The 24,508-nt window shown below is 48.0% G+C and overlaps 4 protein-coding genes across 8 annotated transcripts in view; 2 read left to right on the forward strand and 2 right to left on the reverse strand.

Moving 5' to 3' along the window:
* Positions 1 to 600: 600 nt before the first annotated feature.
* Positions 601 to 3,225, reverse strand: atg12 (ATG12 autophagy related 12 homolog). Its single transcript, XM_084444041.1, has 4 exons — positions 3,009 to 3,225; positions 1,908 to 2,044; positions 1,666 to 1,728; positions 601 to 796 (listed from the first exon to the last, which is right to left on the reverse strand). The coding sequence occupies exons 1-4, from the start codon at positions 3,109 to 3,111 to the stop codon at positions 737 to 739; spliced, it is 363 nt and encodes a 120-aa protein (XP_084300167.1). The 5' UTR covers positions 3,112 to 3,225; the 3' UTR covers positions 601 to 736.
* Positions 2,548 to 6,503, forward strand: isoc2 (isochorismatase domain containing 2). Of its 2 annotated transcripts, none has more exons than XM_084444040.1 (7): positions 2,548 to 2,566; positions 3,503 to 3,580; positions 3,919 to 4,043; positions 4,458 to 4,670; positions 4,852 to 4,922; positions 5,043 to 5,160; positions 5,858 to 6,503. In XM_084444040.1, coding segments are annotated over exons 2-7 (594 nt in total). In that variant the 5' UTR covers positions 2,548 to 2,566; positions 3,503 to 3,579; the 3' UTR covers positions 5,924 to 6,503. The 2 variants fall into 2 exon arrangements, with proteins under 2 accessions (XP_084300166.1, XP_084300165.1); XM_084444039.1 differs by lacking the exon at positions 2,548 to 2,566 and adding an exon at positions 3,232 to 3,350.
* Positions 6,504 to 7,498: 995 nt separating this feature from the next.
* foxj2 (forkhead box J2) lies at positions 7,499 to 11,804 on the forward strand (the record flags this gene model as incomplete). Its single annotated transcript, XM_084444597.1, has 10 exons — positions 7,499 to 7,819; positions 8,355 to 8,429; positions 8,516 to 8,605; positions 9,148 to 9,300; positions 9,392 to 9,506; positions 9,630 to 9,887; positions 9,989 to 10,168; positions 10,321 to 10,422; positions 11,095 to 11,445; positions 11,698 to 11,804. The coding sequence occupies 10 exons, from the start codon at positions 7,499 to 7,501 to the stop codon at positions 11,802 to 11,804; spliced, it is 1,752 nt and encodes a 583-aa protein (XP_084300723.1).
* Positions 11,805 to 15,439: 3,635 nt separating this feature from the next.
* The window catches only part of epn1a (epsin 1a), a 15,558-nt gene continuing 6,489 nt past the window's right edge, over positions 15,440 to 24,508 (reverse strand). For 3 of the 4 annotated variants that reach the window (XM_084444817.1, XM_084444818.1, XM_084444819.1), the window contains exons 7-11: positions 23,960 to 24,043; positions 22,954 to 23,227; positions 20,381 to 20,545; positions 19,059 to 19,301; positions 15,440 to 16,324 (exon numbers count right to left, since the gene is read on the reverse strand). In XM_084444817.1, the coding sequence (XP_084300943.1) occupies positions 15,852 to 16,324; positions 19,059 to 19,301; positions 20,381 to 20,545; positions 22,954 to 23,227; positions 23,960 to 24,043 (1,239 nt within the window). In that variant the 3' untranslated portion in view covers positions 15,440 to 15,851. The remainder of the gene's footprint in view (positions 16,325 to 19,058; positions 19,302 to 20,380; positions 20,546 to 22,953; positions 23,228 to 23,959; positions 24,044 to 24,508) is intronic. The other variant, XM_084444816.1, reaches the window with a different exon arrangement.

The raw sequence follows: 24,508 nt of genomic DNA on the forward strand, positions 1-24,508 counted from the left end.
TATAGTGTAATAGTATAATAAACAGTTATATATAGTGCAGTTAGTATAATAAACAGTTATATATAGTGTAGTTATAGTGTAATAAACAGTTATATATAGTGTAGTTATAGTGTAATAAACAGTTATATATAGTGTAGTTATAGTGTAATAAAGTGATATAGTGTAGTTATAGTGTAATAAAGTTATATATAGTGTAGTTATAGTGTAATAAACAGTTATATATAGTGTAGTTATAGTGTAATGTTATATAGTGTAGTTATAGTGTAATAAACAGTTATATATAGTGTAGTTATAGTGTAATAAAGTTATATAGTGTAGTTATAGTGTAATAAACAGTTATATATAGTGTAGTTATAGTGTAATAAACAGTTATATATAGTGTAGTTATAGTGTAATAAAGTTATATAGTGTAGTTATAGTGTAATAAACAGTTATATATAGTGTAGTTATAGTGTAATAAACAGGCATCTCATCTGATGATTCTGTCCTTCAACCCTCTGTGCAGCTCAGGGAAAAGCTAAATTGTGTCCATTGAGTGAGAGTGTTTATTTTGAATACATGTCTCATAAAACAAACACATGACAGTTTGTACGTGGCAATTTATTTACATTGTTATTTACAGAATAACACAATCAGGAAATGAGCAAAGGTGATATACAACAATAAAGAAGTAAAAACAGTATTTTGTGTGTTTGTGGTGGGAAAAGGGCAATTAGTAAAAGACTAAACACAAATGTTACCCCCAAGCTTGAGATTTACAGTAATGTAGAACCAGCTTTCCATCGCTGCCGAAACACTGCAGAACAGAAAGACAGATGTTATTTTGGGGGAGAATGGGATGGTACACCAAACAGACAGATATTTCATGCTGTTAAAAAATATATATATATTTGGGATGCACTGACATTCAGGTCCGATATCGATAACCTATATTAATCTTATCTTCAGGTGAGATGCGTCATTGCAAATATTTTAAATGTTCCCGCATTTGTATTGAGTTCAAATGCTAATCCACATTCTACATTCATTGATGAAGAACTTCAAAAAAAAATACAAAGTGCATATAATTTTACTTTACATTAGTCATTTAGCAGATGCCTTTAGCCAAAGCGACTTACAATAATTGAATTTAACGTAGGTAGTCAGTGTACTACTAGAACTCACAAGTGCATCTCCTTTCTAAAGAAGCATATTCTAGTGCTGAAGCCAAAGTGCAAGAGTAAGAATTCCCATAACTGTTTACATTTGTTTAGGCTTTCAGGTTTGTTTATCTTTATTTTTATTAAAAATCTATGATGACGATTTCACTCAACAGAGCCATCAGAGAATCTGCACAAAATATCTCCTAAAATAACAGATACCAGTAGAATAACGCTCATGTTTTTCTCAAAAAGGGAGTAAGAGCAGTGCAGAGCTCACTAAACCCCATCTGTTAGTGTGGAGGTTTATTTGATTACAAACTGTGCAGCAGAGAATTAACTCGACTGAAAGAGCCTGGTGAACAAGACTCATCGCTTTTTCACTATGAGTCTGGACTTTCACCTGCCAAGAGCGATTTGAGTTTTCCCAGAAAATACACCAAGAGCGCCCTCTGCTGGCCACTCTGCCACATGACACACTGTATATTCAATTCATAGTTCAATTAATTAATTGACTGCTACTCACTTCAAACAGGATTCCTACATCTTGATCAGGCGAGGGTGCAAATGACTGGTTGACATAGATAAACTGGAAGAAAAACAATAACAGAACAAAACCATTAAGCGCAGAGCAACGATTGTGGCGTACCATCTTCCCCTTTCTCCATCTGTTCAACAGTCAAGACATGGGTAAGGCTTCTCTGTGTATAGATGGCAACATATAACTATGAAAGTATGTCTTGAGATGCCGCCTTATAAAAACCTCACCAGCTGTTCGTTGGGCTCCATCTTGAGGAAGCGAGAGATGAACTGAGAGAGAGACGACACTGTCCTCCCTCTCTCCACTGCCCACTTCTTTGTCTTCATAATGGGGGCGTCTCCCACAGCTTTCAACAGGACATCAACTACAGAGGGAAGAAATAATGAGGAAGTTAGAACTGAAAAAGTATTAGCTAGCGATGGCGAAATGAGGCTTTCCGAAACGCCAAGGCATCTAGGCAGTAGATTACAGTATACAGTAGATTTGTTACCAGAGGCCTCATTAAATGTTTTGTACACTACTGACACCTGCTGGCAAAGATCATTTAGAACAGCCAATATCACGTCGCACCGAAAGTCTGGCATCGAGAGACTGTCTGATTGGTGTGTGGTGCATATAAATCAAGGGAAGGGGGAAAGTATTGTATGATGTGTCTTGTTATTTATCTGGACCCTGAGTCTGCCATAACGTAGACTTGAATTGAGGAGCAATCAAGACTCAATGGAGTCCTAGCTCCTGCAAAACAATCCCGAACACTTCCAAGTACACTTCACAACTTGACGCACAACCAACCAACTACTACAACCTTCTAAGTAAGGCGGGTCTCGACCACTGAATCTCAAACCAAACCTACCACGTGACCGAGGCTTCGTTAGTCAACGATCAGGTACTTCTCTCACATAACAGCAGTTAAAGATCCCACATCAGTCATCCCAAATCAGAGTTTAATAACCTTACTGCATCATCGTTTAGTTTAGTTTAACATGACGGGCACAGTGACAGTATCAAACTCAGACCTATATTTCTAAAGCGGCAAACTAAAGAACACGGCTCAGCATTGCTTGCTTTTTCATTTTGACAGTAGAACAGTATGCTAGCAAAACATTAGCCATGCATTCAACCAAGTCAATACCCGCCTCTTCAGAATATGTAAATATACATTTCTGGAATTCTATTCGTTGGTTACAAAATTACGTCGATTCGATTGGCTGAAACAACTGTCTATCACCTATTTTTTCTGTGACGTTTGCGGAAATACTCGGCAGCTCCTAGTAAACCGAGAGTTCTCTTTAAATGACTAAACAGTCAAATAATCGCCAGTAGCTCACTTTTTTTCTTCTCATCGGTGGTTGGCGACTCCTCTGCTGGAGGTGGTGTGGCTGAAGGCTCGTCTTTTTGCGCCTCTGTAGGGGACTCGGCAGTGTCAGACATCCTCCTTAGCTGTTGTCCGTCTTGTCACAAGTGCGTGTGCTTTTGCAGCGCACTGTTGGAAACGCTGCACATCATTGGTCAAGGCAAACGTCAATCATCCAGACTTTCCATACGATTCGTTCCTTGTCCTCGAGGGACGTTCTGGAGTCTCTCTTCCAGATTGGCGAGGCAGAGTGGAAAGTTGTGGACGTTATTTTCACCTTGTGAAATTTTGAGAGACAGACCTTCCTTGATTAAGAGTAACAGAATATTTTGGATTACACTAACTGCGTAATTTTACCTTGGTCTAAAGATAGTAGGCTATGCATTGCTGTGACCAAAACAGCCACGGAAGACCACTCAGGATAGGAGGGTAAAGAAGTGGTTAATGATCAATTTCGTTTCTTCGCAGATTTTACAGGGGTCATCTGTCTGGCAGGTCTAAAAGTTGAACTATACCCAGTCCTGACACGTCGGACAACTGACAACAGTAAGCATGATTCTCTTGCCTTTCCTACATAGACTTGATTCACCTCCTCTCTGGATCTATATAGCAGCGTTTCTGATAGTAATGTGCATGGTTATGCATTATGCAGCTTCCAAGCAATTAGCACAGACACGGTGACCTCTGCACACAGAACAATCTGGCCATGACAGTGCAAAATGTCCTAACAGCATTGCTTATCTAAGCTAGCTCTACTATGTCCGACCGACACATTTAATCTCAGTAAGAAATGCACCATTCTAATCATGTACACATACAGTATGGAGGCTACTTCACGAGGCAGTGCCTTCTGTCTCAATCTATTGGTCTCCTTGCTTTTTCAGTGGCAGGCATCGGCAGGCTGTCCACCAAGGGGTCGGTGCTTCTGCTGTGTGACATGCAGGAGAAATTTAGACCCAACATCTTTCAGTTTACCAACATAGTCAGCAACGCAGCCAGATTACTACAGGTAATAACTGCACACACACGCATGCGCTTTAAAATAGGTCTACCACTGTATGCACACACAAACAAGGCAAGACGAGGCAAGTTTATTTGTAGAGCACATTTCAGCAACAAGGCAATTCAAAGTGCTTTACATGAGAAATTAAAAGCATCAAGATTGTCTTGCCACACATAAAAGGTCATATAAAACGAAATGCAAAGAAGGACATTTAAAACAAAAAAAAGTTGCAGTGCAGTGTATGAATTAATAATTATATGATTTAATAAAAAGCAGCGGCAAAAAGACAAGAAAACACACACACAAACGGTACAGCTAGACTGTTCAAAGGGGAGTGAATGAGGGTCAGAGTTTACACAACGACTGTTTGATAAGGAGAAAGAAGGACTGTAAACAAGCTGTCCTCCCACCACCTCTCAGGCAAGCCGAGTCCTGGGGATCCCCTCCATCGTGACAGAGCAGTACCCTAAGGGCCTGGGCCCCACGGTGTCCGAGCTGGGGGCCGGGGACCTGAAGGCCCACGCTAAGACCAGGTTCTCCATGATGACGGAGGAGGTGCAGAAGGAGCTCGAGGCCCTGGGCGACCCCAAGCAGGCCATCCTGTGCGGGATCGAGGCCCAGGCCTGCATCGCGGTGAGAACTCCGGCCGGCTTCCGTAGCACGTTCTGTATGACATCACATCCTGCTTGACAGCTCGCTCCGATCCTCGTCGGCGCTCGCTGGCCTAAATCTTTTTAAAGACGAGCGGGTAGTCGCTCCTGTGCACTGGTCTGTGCTGTGAGGTCGTCCTGCTCTCTGTCTGTCCTCTCCCCAGTGCACGACCTTCGACCTGCTAGAGAAAGGTGTGGAGGTCCATATAGTGGCTGATGCCGTCTCATCCCGGAGGTATCAAAGTGTTCCTCCTACTATTGATCCCTCTGTCTCCCCAGAGTATATTTGATTGGTCGTGTCGTGTCGTGTGATTGGACTGATTCTGGGCCCGCCCCTCTCTGCTCCTCCCTCCAGCCAGACGGACCGGTTGTTCGCTCTGACCCGTCTGAGGCAGAGCGGGGCCTTCCTCACCACCACAGAGGCGGTTCTGCTACAGCTGGTCCAGGATGCCAAGCACCCCAACTTCAAGGAGGTACCGCACCACGCTCCCCACGGCATCGAGCCTTAGTAATGATAGGGAAGCCTATAAAACAGGCCCATAGCCAGCCTTGTGGAAGGGGGGGAGTTTCAAAAAGTGGACCTTATTGCAGTTTTCAAACTTCAACTTCAAATTCTTAATTTCCTGCTTTCTGGGGACTTGGTGGTTATGCACCAATTAGTGCTGGATTAGCTGGTCTGCTGCTATTCTAACTAGCAAGCTTTTATGATGAAAATATCCTTCCACTCAACAGCTCACATCAAATCCTAACACAATCAATACCAAGATTAGGGCTTCGGTTTGGTTTACATTTTTTATTTTGGACTTAAATTCTCGACCTTTGGCCGTGAGGGGGGGGTGTTCATTCGAACCCTCCGATCCCCCCCTGCCTACGGGCCTGTAAAAGAGAGACCATCTAGCCTAAAAAAAATAGAGGGGGGGGATACCAGTTACAGTGAATGGATCATTGATTCCCCCAGAAAACAACCTACAAGATATAATAACAGCCCCTTGTATGGTGTTAGTTACAGGCTTATTACTGGTGCATAACACATGCTCACCTTTTACAATGTCTAGTTTTGACATGGAGGTTGTAAAGTGTGACCTCCCAGGAATATAATCCAGTAAAGGATAATGTCCTTGTAATGATTATACCGTGTGTGTGTGTGTGTGTGTGTGTGTGTGTGTCCAGATCCAGAAGCTGTTGGCCCACCCCTCCCCAGACACAGCCCTGCTGGCCTTCTTCAGCTCCCTGTAGGAGCTCTGCTGCTCTCTGTCGAGTCTCTCTCCTGGGACACTCTCTGGACAGTCTCTCTCCTGGGACACTCTCTGGACAGTCTCTCTCCTGGGACACTCTCTGGACAGTCTCTCTCCTGGGACACTCTCTGGACAGTCTCTCTCCTGGGACACTCTCTGGACAGTCTCTGGACAGTCTCTCTCCTGGGACACTCTCTGGACAGTCTCTCTCCTGAGAGACTCTCTGGACAGTCTCTCTCCTGGGACACTCTCTGGACAGTCTCTCTCCTGAGACACTCTCTGGACAGTCTCTCTCCTGGGACACTCTCTGGACAGTCTCTCTCCTGAGACACTCTCTGGACAGTCTCTCTCCTGGGACACTCTCTGGACAGTCTCTCTCCTGAGACACTCTCTGGACAGTCTCTCTCCAGGGACACTCTCTGGACAGTCTCTCTCCTGAGACACTCTCTGGACAGTCTCTCTCCTGGGACACTCTCTGGACAGTCTCTCTCCTGGGACTCTCTGGACACATGTACAGTAATAACACCTGTTCACACGTACATTAATAAAACTGCTGTCATGTTATTGACTTTTGCATACCAGACCTGCTTTTCCTTTCAAATAAGAATGTATATTATTATTTCTTATGTTATAAATGTGTTGTGAACGTACACTTAAACACACAGTAGATAACTGGAGGAGCAGAAATTCAACAAGGAGCAACACATCCTTTCGATGCTGCTTTCTAGGACTGTTATGGACTTAACCTGTGTGGCAGTAAGCCTAGAGATCTCCGGTTTCAACTTCCTACAGTTCACCAGAGCAAGGGAGGGAGGGGACACCTCGGCCTTGAGCGAAAGGGGTGTGGCTGACCCCCAGGGGCGGAGCCACACACTGTGGTGATGTCACAGAGGGGGAGGAGTGGGTGACGTTATCCGAGAGCAGACAGAACAGGAGGGGTAGGAGCAAGACAGAAAAAGGAAGCAGTCTGCGGTGCATTTTTTTCCTCCTCCCCAAACTAAAACAAACTTTCTAAAAGCGAGAACTCGATAAGGAGTCTGGCGAAGAGCAACAGATTGGGAAGGAGGGAGATATAAATGGAGTGAGGGAGAGAGGGAGAACACAACATTGAAACACAGCCCTGCACATCTGATGACAACATCAAATATTAACACTGAGGCCTCAGGCCTTCATTGACCAGGGAGAGGTAAGTACTCAGATCCCTCCCGTACGTTTGGATCTGAAGTAGGAACTACAGTAACTTGGGTGGACTAAGGCTTGGAATGCAACAGCATTGACATCATACCTTCGTCAGTAGTTTGTTTCCACTGCGGACCTCCAGGAGGTCTTGAGTTTCAACTTACAGATGTTGGAGATGTAAACAGCGCAGCCTAGACCTGCGGTGTGGGTTAACGGTGTGGGTTAACGGTGTGGGTTAACGGTGTGGGTTAACGGTGTTACATTACAGCGGGGAAGCCTGTTATTGTGTTGTTGTTTGTGTTCCGGTGTCAACAGACCTCAAGCGCTCATTCCACCAACCTTCGGGCCCTTGAGAGAGAGAGAGAGAGAGAGAGGGAGAGAGAGACAGAAGGAGAGAATGTCCACGGACCTGGACTCCAGTTTAACCAGCATAGACTGGCTCCCCCAGCTGGGGGTCAGCAGCCTGCGCTCGGGGAAGGAGAGAGGAGGAGAGAAGGAGAGGAAGAGAGAGAGGGGGCGGGAGAGGGGAGACCAGCAGCCCCGCGCCGCCACCCCATCGTCTCCCTCCGGCTCCAAGGGGAAGCCCCCCCACAGCTACGCCACCCTCATCGCCATGGCGATAGGGGAGGCCCCCGGCAGGATGCTGAGTCTGAACGACATCTACACCTGGATCAGCGACACCTTCCCCTACTACAACAGGGCTGGCCGGGGATGGAAGGTAAGCTCCTCAACATACAGGCCAGTCAGAGGCAGCTGTGCACAAACACTAAGGTGAGTCCTCAGTTGGGGCAGCTGTAGCTCAGTTGGTAGAGCGGGTCGTTCAGTGATCGAAGGGTCAGTGGTTCGAATCCCAGCTCCGACTGTCCACATGTTGAAGTGTCCTTGAGCAAGACTTCTAAGCCCAAAATGTTCCCAATGAGCAGGTTAGCACCTTGCATGGCAGCTACCACCATTGGTGTGTGAATGTGTGTATGAATGGGTGAATGAGAGGCCATTGTAAAGTGCTTTGAGTGCCGCTAAGGTGTAAAAGCGCTATATAAGTGCAGTCCATTTACCATTTACCATTTGTAGTGGACCGGACGAAACAAGCTGCTATACGAGTCATATAAGCCTAATGTGGGTTCTCTGTGATTCTAAACATTTTCCCACAATCCCATCACATTTTGTCTGCGTAAACTCTTCTAGCAGTGAATGTACAGAATCCCAATATAATTGATCAGCCAATAACATTACCGGATGTTTGATGTTGACAGAACTCTATCCGCCACAACCTGTCCCTCAATAAATGCTTCCGGAAGGTTCCTCGGCCTCAGAGCGACCCTGGGAAGGTGAGGTCATAATTAATGGACTAAGATATACGGTGATAACTGTGTGGGTTTTAGTGGCGATAACTCCGCCCCGTGTGCGTTTGTAGGGTTCCTATTGGACGATGGACAGTCCCTCAGGGCTCCATCAGCCGAGAGGATCCAAAAGACCGTATCCAGTTGAGGAGGAGGAGAAAAACGTATGTGTGGTATTGTGCTTCTAACACACACACACACACACTTAGGGCTGCACGATTATGACAAAAGATAATAATTGCGATTATTTGCTTCAAAATGGTAATTGCGATTAATATATAATATTAATATATAACAACCAAAATGCTCCCAAATTACGGACGTTAATCCCTTTCTTGCTACTAACTCACAGACCTAGTTTTCGCTCATTTTTTCACTACTCACGGCTGCAGGTACTCTTGTGTTTTGACCTACTGCTATCTGTCTTCTCAGTGAAATTGCTGCGCACAGCGCACTCAGCGGGAACGCATGTGATTGGTCAGACAGCATAAGCGCCTGTGATTCGTCTGTGTAGTCCTAGCACACTCAATTCAAAGCAAAATTATTAATCACATTAATTGCGGCCTTTTGCGATTAGTTAATTGCGGAGGTCATAATCGCGATTTCGATTAATTCACGATTAATTGTGCAGCCCTACACACACACACACACACACACACACGTCGTTTTCTCTACACATCTCGTTAGCTTCTCTCTCTCTCTCCAGGCTCCGCCTGCAGTGGTATCAGGGGAGGAGAGGGAGTCGACCCTGCGCCTACAGCGGTCCGTCCAGACAGAGTCCAAGGCCCTGGCGTCACCGCTGGCTCCTATCCAAGAGCTCCCGTGCCCCCAGGACGCCCTGTCTCCCCCGCCCTGCAAGGTAGCGTGAGTTCATCCACCGCCTCCGTACCGAGGGGGGGTCTTCAGAACGCCATAACATCCCCATGTGTCCTGCTGTTTTGTGTCCGCAGTTGCGATTGGCCTACGAGCCGCGCCGGGCCCCCACGCTCTCCACCACTCTCTCTGTCCACCGTCACCACGTCTCTCCTACCGCTCTCTCCCCGGCCCTCTCCGTCTCCCACGCCGGTGTCTCTCCAACCGCTCTCTCCCCGACTCCCTCTGTCCCCCGCTCCAGTGTCTCTGGAACGGCGTCCCCCACGAGTGCACCCACTATTACTGTCCCCCCTCTCTCTTTTCTCCATTCAACAGTTCCACCTGTTCCCTCCGCCCCCTCTCTCTCTGTCGCTCCTCATCCTGTCCCGTTTATTTCTGTGGCCCCTCCCTCTTGCCCCTTGACCTTTGTGGCTCCTCCCTCTGGTCTCTTGACCTTCGTGGCTCCTCCCTGCACCTCCTCACACTCCGCCGAGGCCCCTCTGCGGTTCTCCTTCTCTGACCTGAACCTGCCGGACCTCTACACCTCCTTCCAGTCGCTCTGCAGGACGATGAGAGAAAGAGGCGCCTCGCAATGTGAGTTCCCTCCGTGTGTGTGTGTGTGTGTGTGTGTGTTTGTCTCTCTCTCTTTGCGTCTCTGTATATCTAACTCCTAAGTCCCTCCCCTTTTCCTATAGCGGACATGGGTCCCTTTCTTGGACTGACCAATGAGAGCACCCCACTGCACACTCCGACCCTCCCCCCACTATCTCCTCGCCCCGCCCCCTCCGGACCCCCAGTGGCCCCTGGTCCCCCGGTCCCTCCGGGGCCCCCTGCGACTAACCCCCCCGACACCGATAGGCTCTCTCACACCAACGGTGAGACTTACACTGCATCAGCTCCTCAACACCACAACATTAGAATACCAACGCACTGACTTAACACTTGAACACCCTCTCTACACTTGATTGGCCAGTCAGTGTTTTTAAACACGTCCTGTGGTTTGCGTGTCTTCCTCCCGTGTCTCTAGTGGTTCCAGCTGACTGGTTCAGTACGACGGACGCGCTGAAGGAGAGCTTCCGCATCGCCAGTAACCTGGACTGGGCTAATATAGACCTCTCTAGTTATCCAGGTCTGTGCATTACATTACATTAGTCATTTAGCTGACGCTTTTATCCAAAGCGACTTACAATAGTTGCATTTAACGTAGGAAAAGTGCATCTCCTTTCTAAAACAAGTGACTAAGAGCATAATCTAGTGCTGAAAGCAAAGTGCAAGAATAGCAAACTAAAAATACAATGGGTGCTTAAGAGGGAGGATCGTTGTAGTACTTCTTGAAGATACTTTTTGAGCCTGTGGTGAATGATTATCACACCAGGGGCTGCTTATTAATCTCTTGTGGATTGGCTGTGGCTCAAGAGGTAGAACCAGTTGTCTAATGATCGCAGGGATGGCAGTTCGATTCCCAGCTCCTCCTGTCCACATGTCGAAGGGTCCTTGAGCAAGACACTGAACCCCAAATTGCTCGCAATGAGCAGGCTAGCACCTTGCATAGCACATTGTGTGGTGTGTGAATGTGTGTGTGAATGGGCGAATGAGAGGCCATTGTAAAGTGCTTTGGATAAAAGAGCTATATTAGTGCAGTCCATTTACCATTTACCACTGAATAAGTGAAAGCAATAAGCAATTAGGTGGAGATTAGGGAGCAAGTCAAAGGGAAGGGGCACATTGTATCAGAGATAGCTCAGAGTATCTAACTGAATAACTCCTACTGGTTCTCTGTCCGATGCCTCTCTTTTCCCAGACCTCCTAGAAAGCATGCGCCTGGCGGAACTCTGTGATTGGGCCCTGGAACCGGCTCTTTTCACTTCCCTCTGCGATTCCCTGAATCGTTTCTTCACTCAGAAGGGCCTGATTGGTTCATCTTCCGGGAACAACTCTCCATTGGCCCATGGCGTGCCTTCCCCTCTCCTCCCGCCCCTTTCTTCCAACCCTCCCACCCTGGCCAGCCTCACCCACCCCTCTCCCCTGCCCTTCCCCCCTCTGGTGCCCCCCTCCAGTGGGGTACAGCCCCCCAGGAGGCCCCTGCAGCCCCAGGCCCTGCAGAGGCCACATCCTACCCCGCCTGGCCCCACCCAGCCTCTCCAGACTGCCGGTACGACCTCAGAACATCAAGTTCTTTATACTGACTTGAAAGGGTTTGAGACCAAGAGAAAATGGCTGAAATGTTCAAGTTAATATTTAAAAAAATGACGTGAAAAAACAAGATGAGGAAGTGATGCTATTAAAATTAGCGTCGGGCTTCCTCTTCCTGTTTGAGCTCCACATACATATTAGCACTGTGATAATGAGTCAGCAGATACCAGACAACTGTCCCTCATCTGCCTCTTCCTCTCTTCTCCTATAGCTGGCATCCAACCTCAACCTGTGGCACCAAGACCTCGTCCTCCCATGAAACACCTCAACAGTGATGAGATCCAGGATGACTTTGACTGGGATTCTCTGATTGTCTGACCGTCTGGGCAGGTTCCCCTTCGCCCAGTTACTCCATCCAGGAAGTCAACACTGGGCAGAGGCTGACCTCTGACACAGATCTAGGATGAACCTTCACCTCAAGTCCTAACCATTCACATCTGTGGAGATGCATTGAAAAACTGACCTTTCATGTATGTCAGTAATGTGCACCCACCCTAAAACACTACACAGCTGCCTCACCTCACAGCACTGTAACTGCTCTGACAACTGCTATGACAGTATAAAGTATATCAATTATGACTGAATGCTGTACTAAAATTGCTTTGGAGTGATTTAAGTGTTTAAGTTTTGTTTCTGTTATGCTATTTTCTACACCAATCTTGTCTTAAATGTAATTTCCGAGCCTGGTAAAGATCACACCCAGGTTGTGAAGTAGGCGGGTTTATGGGCAATCTCTACTGCCACTTGCTGGTCTGCAGCGGTATTAAATATCAGCCTCCGAAAATGTGTAAAAAAAAAAAAAGGAAAAGTGTATTGTACTTCACAGCCGGTAGGGTCACTTTTCTGATGTTTTTAAAACAACATAAAAAATAAAATCCAGTACAAGCGCACAGTGAACCTGCTGTCCCCCACCAATGATGCATGACGTCAGCTGTACGGTTGTTGAATGAAATGTTAAAAGCAAATTGTCAGCTCATGATCGTGGTAGATCTCCAGAACATCCAGGAGCCACGTGGAGCTGGGCTTCAGAACGCACAAACTATTCAGAGATCCTCATTGTGCCTGAAGCGCAAGCCTCTATGCGCATAGCCAATCAGTGATAGCAGAAGCAGAGCGTGCAAATCAGCATTCTACAACCAAATCCCCCAGACTCCCCAGCTAACGGCATGACTAGATTTGTCACAGCTGAACACATGACCACCATAAAAAATGATGCTTAGTGTCAGAAAAAATATAGTTTCTATTCTACACAGGAGCCTGTCTACTTTCTAAATCCACAGAATTCAGAGCTTGAGGCATCTAGTAGTGTTTTTTGTCTTGGTTTGAGGTTTGGTTTTATTCATACATCATCATGGAGTATACTTTATTAATTTGTACAGTACATGGATGGATGAAAGGGTCACCCCAAGGAATCTATTTAAAGCTTTTAGTAGGTGGCCCTGTCTCCCACAAACACAGTGGCAAATAGTCAACAGCAGTGTACAACAACATATATAACAAACACATAACAAACACTTAACAGACATATAACAGACAATGGTTCTAAATGTTAGGATTCTCATTGGTTAGGTGCATTGTGGGTACAATAATCATTAGTTATAGATACGTAGTTCAATCCTGTTGGATAGATCAGAGTATGGCTAGGTCATATGTTTTCCAACCGTGAAAAGGCTAGTCATGCCGTTAGGTGTGAAGTCTGAGACGCCGTCTACTCCTGCGATTAACATGGAGGCGCGCACTGCGTTTACCTGTGGTCACTGGACACCTGACCAGTGCACCTGGTCTCCCAAGAGTCTAAGGGGGTCACCTACACTACACCTTATTAGCTTCTTTATCCCACAATATTAGCTGTGTTTAGCCCTCAGGAGCTAGCACACAAGAGATGTCTCCATGTAGCGGCCAAACAAATCCAATAATGGTATTGTCTGACAGCGCCCCCCTGGAATATGAATTTTGAAACAAGCTACTAAACACCTCAAACTGTATTTGCTGTGGATTGAGAAAGTAGACAGCTTCCTGAGTAGAATAGACTACGGGCTACTTTTATTGAGTTTTTTTTTATGTACAAAGCAAAACGTAGCGTAGTTGTTAATGGGGAAACGAATTGTGGCGCCCCCTCTGGCGGGGCACTATAAGGTACAGGGGTCGATCTAAAGTTGCCCTCGTCGGCGTTGCCGGGTGGCGGTCAATGAAATAATTCAAGGCGCACTCTTTTTGTTCCCATCTGGGGGGGAGGGGTAATTATGTTATTATTAGGAGTGGTCTATCCTACTCAGGAGCCCCTCTACGTTCTAAATCCACATCCAGTGTTCAGGGCTTGATGTGTTAAGTGGCTCTTTTGCTGCTTTTCAAAGTTCATGCCGCATAGGAAGCGTTACCAGCTGCCTGGATCTGTGTGCACTACTAGCTGGAGACATTTGTACAGGTGAGTCAATATTGTTCATTCAGTCCTAAGGGATCAGTGGTATTCAATAGTCTCAATCCATCTCCTCTCTCTAAACCTTCTATTAATATACATAATTATATATTAGATTTTATCTTAATTAGAAAAGCCCGCTCCACTTCACATTCAACAATGGTACATCCTGACGACATGCATCCCGGGTGGGGGACGACAGGTTCACGGTGCACTTGTTCATAAACTGACGTCTCATCAAATGTACCCGAAGGCGACTGAATACCATCGGACTCGCATTGAAGACACAAGCACACATGCTCTTTGTGGATTTTTTTTATTTCATAAATTTCTTTTGATTTTTTTTTTCCATTTTACTTTTCAAATGTGAATGTTCACAGTTAACACCACACAAAATTTGACCTTACCCGATAAAAGAGAGATAGCTTCTTTTTGTCGATATAAAATAACAATAAATTCATCCAACTAAATTAAAAGAACAGCATGGAGCGTGTCGTCAAGTCCCTGTTTTTGTGTGTGTTTTTTTTTGTTTCATTCATTGAAATAATTGTCTTTTTGAAGAAGCATCTGTAGCTCTCCCTCTCCGGACCAGGGAGGGTTGAAATGAAAGGACAGTCGTGCTGTGAGACCTGTAGAACATGAATCCCATATGAAAGAGTGGAAAAAAACTAATGCTTCTGATTAATACAAAAAAATAGTGAAATCAATTGGCAGAAAACATGTGACCCTTATAATACCTCATTTGAAATCCCAACATTACATAGATAGCATCGATACAAGTGACAATTTTTAAAAACAAAAATAATAGATTTTGTATCTTGCCTTCCGAGTCACTGAAACAAGCAAGGACACAGGAAGAATGGAGACATGTACATACATTACAAACACAAACTGTTACTCTCTCGCATATACATTTACACACACACACGCACGCGCACACACACACACACAATCTGTATTCCTGCTGTATTGCACATGCATACACTCACTTGCTCACTCAAAGTACACATTCATAACTCATTCATAACACATTACACCTATACCCGATCAATTCATTATGTCACAGATCTGCTTTCATTTCTACATCAGGCAGAAGAAGAAACCCCATTTGATTTAATGGCATAATTGTGAGATTTTCCATGTTTATTTGTTCCCAGGAGAGGAAAAAAATAAAAAATAAAAAATAAATTACATTAAACATTAAATTAAATTAAGTAAAATAGCTACTGAATGATTTGACCATATTGTGCCTGAAATGTTAATGCAAGTTATTTCAGTCCAAATGTCGGTCAGGAGTTTGTTAAAAAAACAACAAAAACATCCTTCATGCACTCGTTCGTTTCAGTGTTTATCAATTCTCTTCATCTACTAGGGATAGAGAGAAGAGGCAAGTACATCAGTTTATTTCAGTTCAGTTTGTTAGTGGCTATGTCCCCTCTCCCTCCATCTCTCCCTCCATCTCTCCCTCCATCCCTCCCTCCATCCCTCCCTCCATCTCTCCCTCCATCTCTCCCTCCATCTCTCTCTCTCTCAGTGCAGTTATATTAGAATCTAGCAGAGTGACAGAGTACTGATGAATCCTCCTGTTCTCACAAACCACATTTATCTCTGAAAGGATTAGGGGGGGAAATTAAAAGAAAATTAAATAAAATTAAAAGAAAATAAATAAATGTGTATTTTCTCTCCGGTCACAGCCCACTCTGAAATGAATGAAACCAAATAAACTCGAGAAAAAAATGAGAAAAAAAAAAAAACTTTTGAGAGAACAAAAGAACAAACTCTGATTTAAAATAGTTTTCTTTAAATATAGAAATGTACACTTATTTCTTTCTGGACACAAAACTGTTTGTGTTGAAGGAGGATGGACCAGGGGGCTGGTGGACAGGGGAGGCGCATGTGGGAGGAGGGGAGGCGCATGTGGGAGGAGGGGAGGAGGTACTGAGGCTTCCTCAGAGGAGAAAGGGATTGGTGCTGACCCCCGTTGTCCCGCCCCCTCCCACCGGCCCCCCCGCCCCCATCACTCCCCCCGCTCCGGCGGGGCCCCCCAAAATCAGCTGAGGGGGCGCGGAACCTCCGGGCCCCATGAGGAGAGCCGAGCCCGGGGGGCCCATGGGCGAGAGCCCCCCGTACGTCATGCCCATGGGGTTGGCCTGCATCATGCCCAGGCCCATGGCTGGGGCCCCCATCCCGACCCCCCCCATGCTGAGGGGCCCCATGCCGGGGGGCGCCATCCCCAGCATGGGGTTGGGGGGCACGGGGCTGGCGCGGAGGCCGCAGAGGACCAGCGAGGAGGGCTGGGGGGAGATGGAGGCTAGGGAGGCTGCGCCAAACGGGTTGGAGGAAGGGGGGGGCGTTGGGGAGACCCCCCTGCTGGAGATGGTGCTGCCCGGGGTGACGGCCATGCCGGGGGCCGGAGACGAGCCTGTCAGTGGGGGAGAGACAGACCGGCGTTTAGTCTGGTTAAATACTGGGCTTCTAACGAGCATAACAAACAGATTGTGATGTCATCCAATTAACACCGTCCAATCAACATTTGTGGAACAATGGACTGTGATGTCATCCAATTAACATTTACATGAAAATTAGCGCATGTAAACAGGCTTCTTAAACGTGGGGCTACCGGGGAGAAATGTGAGACGAACAGGTGATGGACACCGTTTGCATCGCCAGCGGACGACTTCACCTTTCTGTTGGTTCTCTGGTGCGTCGCGTTTTACATCACAAACGTGTGGGAAGAGTGGCGAGTGTGATGTCATAAGCGAGAGGCCAGAGGAAATGACACGGCTCGGTCTCTCCTGAGGTCACACAGGCTACCGCACCACACTGGAACACAGCGTTCATTTTGAAAGCACATACCTGAGGAATGGCAGCCTAGTAAGGTTTGAACATGAACGTGCAGGAGTTTGAGCAACAGTAGGGGCTTGTGAGAAGTCCTGGACTAGGCTACGTTTGGAGGCTACTTTCAATTTAAAAACAGTTTTTAGGAAAACAAAAACGAAAAAACAATGTTTTTAAAGCCATTTCGAGCTTTTAAAATTAATTTAGTTTATTAAATTGAGTTTATCGTGGTACAAAAAAGGATTTTATAAAACCAAATGGGAAGTGGTTTTCTAAAGTTAATGGATATAGAACGCCTGTGTGAAAGTGGATGTGTAACCTAAGCATTGTCACCAGCAGCTCCACGCGAGACATAAAACAGGCCCACACGTGGTTACACCATGAACAAATACTAGCAAGCTAGTGAGCAATACAAAACTGTCGCTTGCAATCTACAAGTAGCAGGAGGTCAAAGTTGCTCATGTGGACAACAGGGGAATCGGGCTGTCCGCTGTGTTTGACCCCGCCTCCCCACACACTACTTCAACGAGCGTCATCATGACGTGGGAAAGGGGGCGGAGATCAGCGTGTCTAACGGGGGTTGAGTTCGGCTCAGAGCCGGGGAATACCTGGGCCTGCTGCAGAGTCCGCAGACACGGGAATGAAGACAGAGTAACCTCTCACACTGAACACATTCCCACTGGACAAAAAAAAACCACGAACACCCACTAACACCAACGAACACCCACGGACACCCACGGACACCCACAAACACCCACAAACACCCACAAACACCCACAAACACCCACTAACACCCACAAACACCCACAAACACCCACAAACACCCACTAACACCCACTAACACCCACTAACACCCACAAACACCCACAAACACCCACTAACACCCACTAACACCCACTAACACCCACTAACACCCACAAACACCCACAAACACCCACTAACACCCACTAACACCCACTAACACCCACTAACACCCACTAACACCCACTAACACCCACTAACACCCACTAACACCCACTAACACCCACTAACACCCACTAACATTTGGGCTTTGTCTTCAGTGTGAGAGGGAACACTCAGCATTCAGTCTCATGTCTGCTGACTCTGCAGTAAGCGCGGGTATCTCTCTGCTCCAGCTCTGACCGGCGGCGATGTGAACACAAACTCCAGGTAGACACACTGACTACCCCTGGGTAGACACGCTGACCCCCGGGTAGACACGCTGACCCCCGGGCAGACACGCTGACCCCCGGGCAGACACGCTGACCCCCGGGCAGACACGCTGACCCCCGGGCAGACACGCTGACCCCCGGGTAGACACGCTGACCCCCGGGTAGACACGCTGACCCCCGGGCAGACACGCTGACCCCCGGGTAGACACGCTGACCCCCGGGCAGACACGCTGACCCCCGGGTAGACACGCTGACCCCCGGGTAGACACGCTGACCCCCGGGTAGACACGCTGATCCCTGGGTAGACACGCTGACCCCTGGGCAGACACACTGACTACCCCTGGGTAGATACGCTGACCCCCGGGTAGACACGCTGACCCCTGGGTAGACACACTGACTACCCCCGGGTTTCCGCTGGTTGTGTGTGGAGGCAAACTGCACAGTAGACAGTCATATTCTTGTCCAAATGAGCAACTTTTGCCTCTTGCTACTTGTGGATTGTAAGATTGCTAGATTGTTTAGCTTGCTAGATTGTTTAGCTTGCTAATTGAGTATTTGTTCATGATTTAACCGTGTATGGGTTTATTTGATCATGTGAATGCTTGTATGGGGCTGATATAACAATGCCGACCATACTTTCAAAATATGTTAACCTTGAAAAACACTTCTTGTTCGGTTTTATAAAAAACAATTTAGTACGATGATAAACCAGAGGCTGACAGTAGCCTACAAAACCCTAACCCTAACCCCAAAAAATGGCTTAAAAAATGTTTTGGGCTGTTTGCTGCTAAACATAGCCTAGTCCAGCATAACAACACCACTACTGCTCGCTCCAAGTCTCGCCCCGCCAGCGCGTTTGTGATGTCAAACGTGGCGCACCAGAGCAACAACAGGAAGTCCCTGGTGACATAAATAGAGTCCATCGCCTGTTGATCCGGCGCTTCTTCCCAGCGGTCCAGCGGACCTGATCCAGCGGACCTAATCCAGCGGACCTGATCCAGCGGACCTGATCCAGCGGACCTGATCTTGTTGGAAAAATGGTAACTGAAGACAAAACCGTAACTGAAGACAAAGCCCAGATGTTAGGGGGTGTTGGTGGCTTTTTGGGCCAGAGTGAAACGGGTTTTGGATGAACGGCGCTCTCACCGGTAGTCTGGAGGAAGGGGTTGTGTGTGGAGGACGAGGAGATGGATGGAGGAGGAGGCTGTTTGGGTTTGGGTTTAGACGACACCAGCGAGTCCAGGTCCACCAGAGCTGCGTTGGGGCCCAGGAACGACTCGGGGGTCTTACGAACAGGAAGTGAGGAGCCGAGAGCCGACAGGTCAAAGGGCACCGGAGACCCCGTGCTGTCGCCGCCGGTTAACAAGGATCCTCTTCTCTCTGGATCTCCTGAGCAGAAAAGGAGGGGACAGAGAGAAGGGACAGGATGGACCAGACAGACAGATGGAGGTTGTTGTTGTTGTCTAGCGTACACAGCTAAACCCCGAAACTGACTGACCAAATCACACAACAGCATCATCACAGACACAGATGGAGGATGGAACGTAAGACAAGACAACAGTGTTGTGAAGCTGTATACATACAATGGTTTGTGCGTGTGCATCTACAGTATGTCCACTAGGGGTGTGACATGAGACCATAACCGTTTAGGAAAAATCCCTGAGCGAGAAATGGATTTTCGGCTTTTTCTTTTTAAAATTACGCTGTGAAAGTGATGATTTTTGTTTTTTGCGCTTTGTTAGAAATAGAGCCGTTGACTTTGTGTGAACGCGACGGCGGCGAGCGAGAAACAGTTGTTCACAGCGAAGTCCTGCACGGCAGCTTTTCGATAAGATTACCGGCGGAGATAAAAGTTCAGTGTACACTGTCTGACAGAGTTATCTTCTAATGGCAGCGCAGGGTCAAAGGTTAACCGCCCGCGATGGGAACACCTGAACGAGTTGGAAACATCGGTGACCAGTTCTTCTGACTCACAGCAGACGACCATGCCGGCTTTCACAAGGGAGAAATATGTTAAGGTTCGAAACGCCACGATCACCAAATTGATAACGGGAATAATTACCGTCTAGATAACGGATATAATTACCAATAATTAGATGACGTGGGATTTTATGCCCAGTAGAAAGACCGATGTTTTCCAGTTCTACATCAAGATTTTACTTGAGTTACACATTTATTAACTTATTTAAAACAATTTGTATTTGATTATTAATGGCAGTGAATCTATTAGAGGCTACAGCGCCCCCTAGTGTTTATATAGCGCAATAGCACCGTCCTCTGGTCAAAATTCACATGGACCCTAAAAATTGATTTTTGTACATTCACCTCCCTAATGTCCACGTACTTGAGTGAGTCTGTGTTCAAATCTGTCTGTACTTAAGTGTGTGTGTGCTATCTGTTTCTGTGTGTGTGTGTGTGTGTGTTTGTGTGTGTGCGCGCATGTCCATGTACCATGTGAATGAATGTACCTGTGCCGTTAGTGTGTTTGGTGAGGCCACTCCAGGGGTCAGAGGTGACTGGGTCAGAGGCAGGGGCGACCCCGTCCCCCGCCCAGGGGTCTAGAGGGCCCCCCGAGGAGGAGGTGCTGAGGGGCATGGGGGGCCCCCAGGGGTCGGCACTGGGGGGTGTCACAGCTAGGGGGGGGGGACACACAGGGGAGGGGGGGGGATTAACACGACACTGAACAAGAACTACATACAGGGAACCAGGAGCTGGGCTGGGTCTCCACACTGGGTCTATCCTGGACTCCTGTCCTCTCTAACCTGGACTCCTCTCCTCTCTATCCTGGACTCCTGTCCTCTCTAACCTGGACTCCTCTCCTCTCTAACCTGGACTCCTGTCCTCTCCTCTCTAACCTGGACTCCTCTCCTCTCCTCTCTAACCTGGACTCCTCTCCTCTCTATCCTGGACTCCTCTCCTCTCTAACCTGGACTCCTCTCCTCTCTAACCTGGACTCCTGTCCTCTCTATCCTGGACTCCTGTCCTCTCTAACCTGGACTCCTGTCCTCTCTAACCTGGACTCCTGTCCTCTCTAACCTGGACTCCTGTCCTCTCCTCTCTAACCTGGACTCCTCTCCTCTCTAACCTGGACTCCTGTCCTCTCTAACCTGGACTCCTCTCCTCTCTAACCTGGACTCCTCTCCTCTCTAACCTGGACTCCTCTCCTCTCTAACCTGGACTCCTCTCCTCTCTAACCTGGACTCCTCTCCTCTCTAACCTGGACTCCTCTCCTCTCTAACCTGGACTCCTCTCCTCTCTATCCTGGACTCCTCTCCTCTCTAACCTGGACTCCTCTCCTCTCTATCCTGGACTCCTCTCCTCTCTAACCTGGACTCCTCTCCTCTCCTCTCTAACCTGGACTCCTCTCCTCTCTAACCTGGACTCCTCTCCTCTCCTCTCTAACCTGGACTCCTCTCCTCTCTATCCTGGACTCCTCTCTCTCCTCCTCCTCTCCTCTCTCTCCTCCTTCTCTCCTCTCTAACCTGCACTCCTCTCCTCTCTCTCCTCCTCCTCTCCTCTCTATCCTGGACTCCTCTCCTCTCTCTCCTCCTTCTCTCCTCTCTAACCTGCACTCCTCTCCTCTCTCTCCTCCTCCTCTCCATCCTGGACTCCTCCTCTCTCTCCTCCTCCTCCTCTCCTCTCTCTCCTGGACTCCTCTCCTCTCTAACCTGCACTCCTCTCCTCTCTCTCCTGGACTCCTCTCCTCCTCCTCTCCTCTCTAACCTGGACTTCTCTCCTCTCTCTCCTCCTCCTCTCCTCTCTAACCTGCACTCCTCTCCTCTCTCTCCTCCTCCTCTCTCTCCTGGACTCCTCTCCTCTCCTTGAGGAGTTCCAGGGGCCACCATGTTGCTGTCACTCGTGTGGTGTGTTGAGGAGAGGCAGGACACTTAAAGGGTCGCTCCAACAATTAGAACATGTAGCTTGTTTTCACACTTGCACTGGGACTGTTTTGTAACCAGACACTTAGCATTAGCCTAAAGCGTAAAGTATGGGAGTGGTGGAGCGTAGACCCAGATAGCGAGCGGATCTGGGCCATATGTGGGCCGGAACTAAGCCACATCTGACCTATATATGGCCTTGATCGGATTGCTGTCTGGGGCAGCATCCAAAACTCAAAAGGAAATTCAAATTGTTTGTTACACTAAGGAAAACAATTTCAATAGCCATTGTATCAATTGTCCAAATCCGAAAGCAAATCATAAAAATGTAAAAAAAATATTTCAGGCCTATAGTCAATTTACTGCCGATACATGCAGCTGTGTAATCAGCAAGTATGGTGGCCATTTGTAGACTACACAGAACAACCTACAGCTTTACTACAGGTACTACTACACATTTACTATGTTCTTAAAGGTTGCCAGCGCTTTCGAATTACTTTGGTAATAAACTACCAAGATAAACTACCAAAGTCATGTCCTTAGAGTAACAAACAATTTGAATGTCTTTTGGGAGAGAGTTTTATTCTCTAGCACTCTATACTTCCCACTACTAGCACTCTGGATTCTGAGAAGCACCTGAATCACCGTCAGAAAAAGTAAGTAATTTGCATCCTTTTCCTATAATAAGTGTAAAAATAAGCTAATGTTCACAATCTTTGTGCACCCCTTAAAGACACAAAACAAACGCAATGCACCGCCCCAATCTGAGAGGAGGCGCGGTTCCTCTTGAGACACAGCCGGTCCTGAGCAGAGACAAGAGGGTCAGACGCCTGAAACAAACATGGCCACGCCCACCTTCTCCCTCCTGGCTAGGAAGCATCGGGGGAACCAGGAGGAACCAGGAGGAACCAGGAAGAACGACACTGAACAGAGACGAGGACAGCAGGCGAGAATAACAAAATGGCAAACGCCTCAAAAAATGCTGCCATTTTCATGCTATGGAGGGATGGGAAGGGGGGGGGCAGTAGGCCTAAGGAGGAGTGGAGGAGATGGAAGCACAGCAGCAGTAGAGGTCATGGGTTAAATCCCCCTCAACCTCTCAACCACAGAGAAGGAGAAACTTCCCTACCCAGAAGCCCCCAGGCTCCCCAGGAGCCACTCACCTGATGGGCCCCAGGGGTCCACGTTGTTCACTCTGGCTGCGCTCTCGCCCCAGGGGTCCGGAGGCAGGGCTATTGTGGGCGGCGCTCCCCCGCTCCAGGGGTCAGTGCTGGGGGGCGAGGAGGGCGAGGCGGCGCCCCAGGGGTCCGCGGGGCCCCAGGGCCCGGAGGCCGAAGGGGCGGGGACTGTGTGGGGGGGAGAGGGGCCGGCAGAGCCCACGGAGGAGGCGGCAGGGGCCCCCCACGGGTCTACGGCGCTCAGCTCCATAAGTGCACTCTGTTGCGACACACAGTTCTGGTTAGACTCTGCCCCTCTCACACAAAGTCAAACTAGTTCAGTTCTGGTTAGACTCCGCCCCTCTCACACAAAGTCAAACTAGTTCTGGGGGCAGACTGAGCTCACGCTCACACTCACACTCACACTCACACTCACACACACACACACACCTGAACACACACACCTAGACTAGGGGCGCTCACACACACTTATCATTCACTCCCATTCAGCATTATTTTATGTGCATCTGTTGCTGTTACGCCACGACCCTTGTATGCTCAAGACAAATTTCTCCCTTGGGAGACAAATAAATTCTTCTAGTTCTAATTATTACAGAAGCAGAGAAGTGCCCTCAAACAGATGAAGCTACCAGGAGAGAGTGATTAACACCAGGCGGGGGGGGGGGGGGGGGGGGGGGACAGCAGTTTCTTATTCTCTGATCTGTGGACCAGCTGAGGACAATCAGCAGAGATCTAATCGACAGCTTTTTGTTGAGAAACGGCAACTTGTTGCACAAGCCGTAGGCTTTGGATTTCCTCCACTAATTTCCTAGACATACACACACACACGCACGCACGGACAACGCACACAGGTGAGAGACACAGCTAGAGCAGGTAACGCCGGGAGAACAAGAGAGGAACAGAGCGGTAGTCTAAAGAGTGTGTGTAGGCCCCCCCATGTGGGGGTGGAGGAGGGGGAGGGGGGGGCGTACACACACGTCACCACACACACCTCCTCTGGTTTGGTCTTCTCCCTCCTGCTCTCCTCGATGGCCATCTGCAGTCTCAGGTCGTCACCCCTGCGCAGTCGCTCCTCCTGCCGATCACACGCACACGGCTGTGATGTCATCAACGCGCGACGCCTATGCTCGCCCGACACTCGGGGCTAGAGGCCCGGCTGCAGGCGCAGGTCTGGGGTCAGTTTATCGGCCCCAAGAATCAACCGCTGACCGTTGGGGGTAGAAAGGATGAACTGACCGCAGACCGGTTCCCGCAAGTGACCTCTGACCTCGTGCCCTCTGAACCCGCCTCAGACGAGGAGCCGACTCCTCTTACTTCTGTCAGAGACGCTCGACCTGACATCTAAACTGTCACCATGTCCTGACATCCACCCTTTCCTGAACATCATCCACCCTTTCCTGAAAACCATCCACCCTTTCCTGAACATCATCCACCCTTTCCTGAACACCATCCACCCTTTCCTGAACATCATCCACCCTTTCCTGAACACCATCCACCCTTTCCTGAACATCATCCTCCCTTTCCTGAACATCATCCACCC

Source organism: Borostomias antarcticus (assembly GCF_949987555.1).
Source record: "Borostomias antarcticus genome assembly, chromosome: 10".
Lineage (NCBI taxonomy): Eukaryota > Metazoa > Chordata > Actinopteri > Stomiiformes > Stomiidae > Borostomias > Borostomias antarcticus.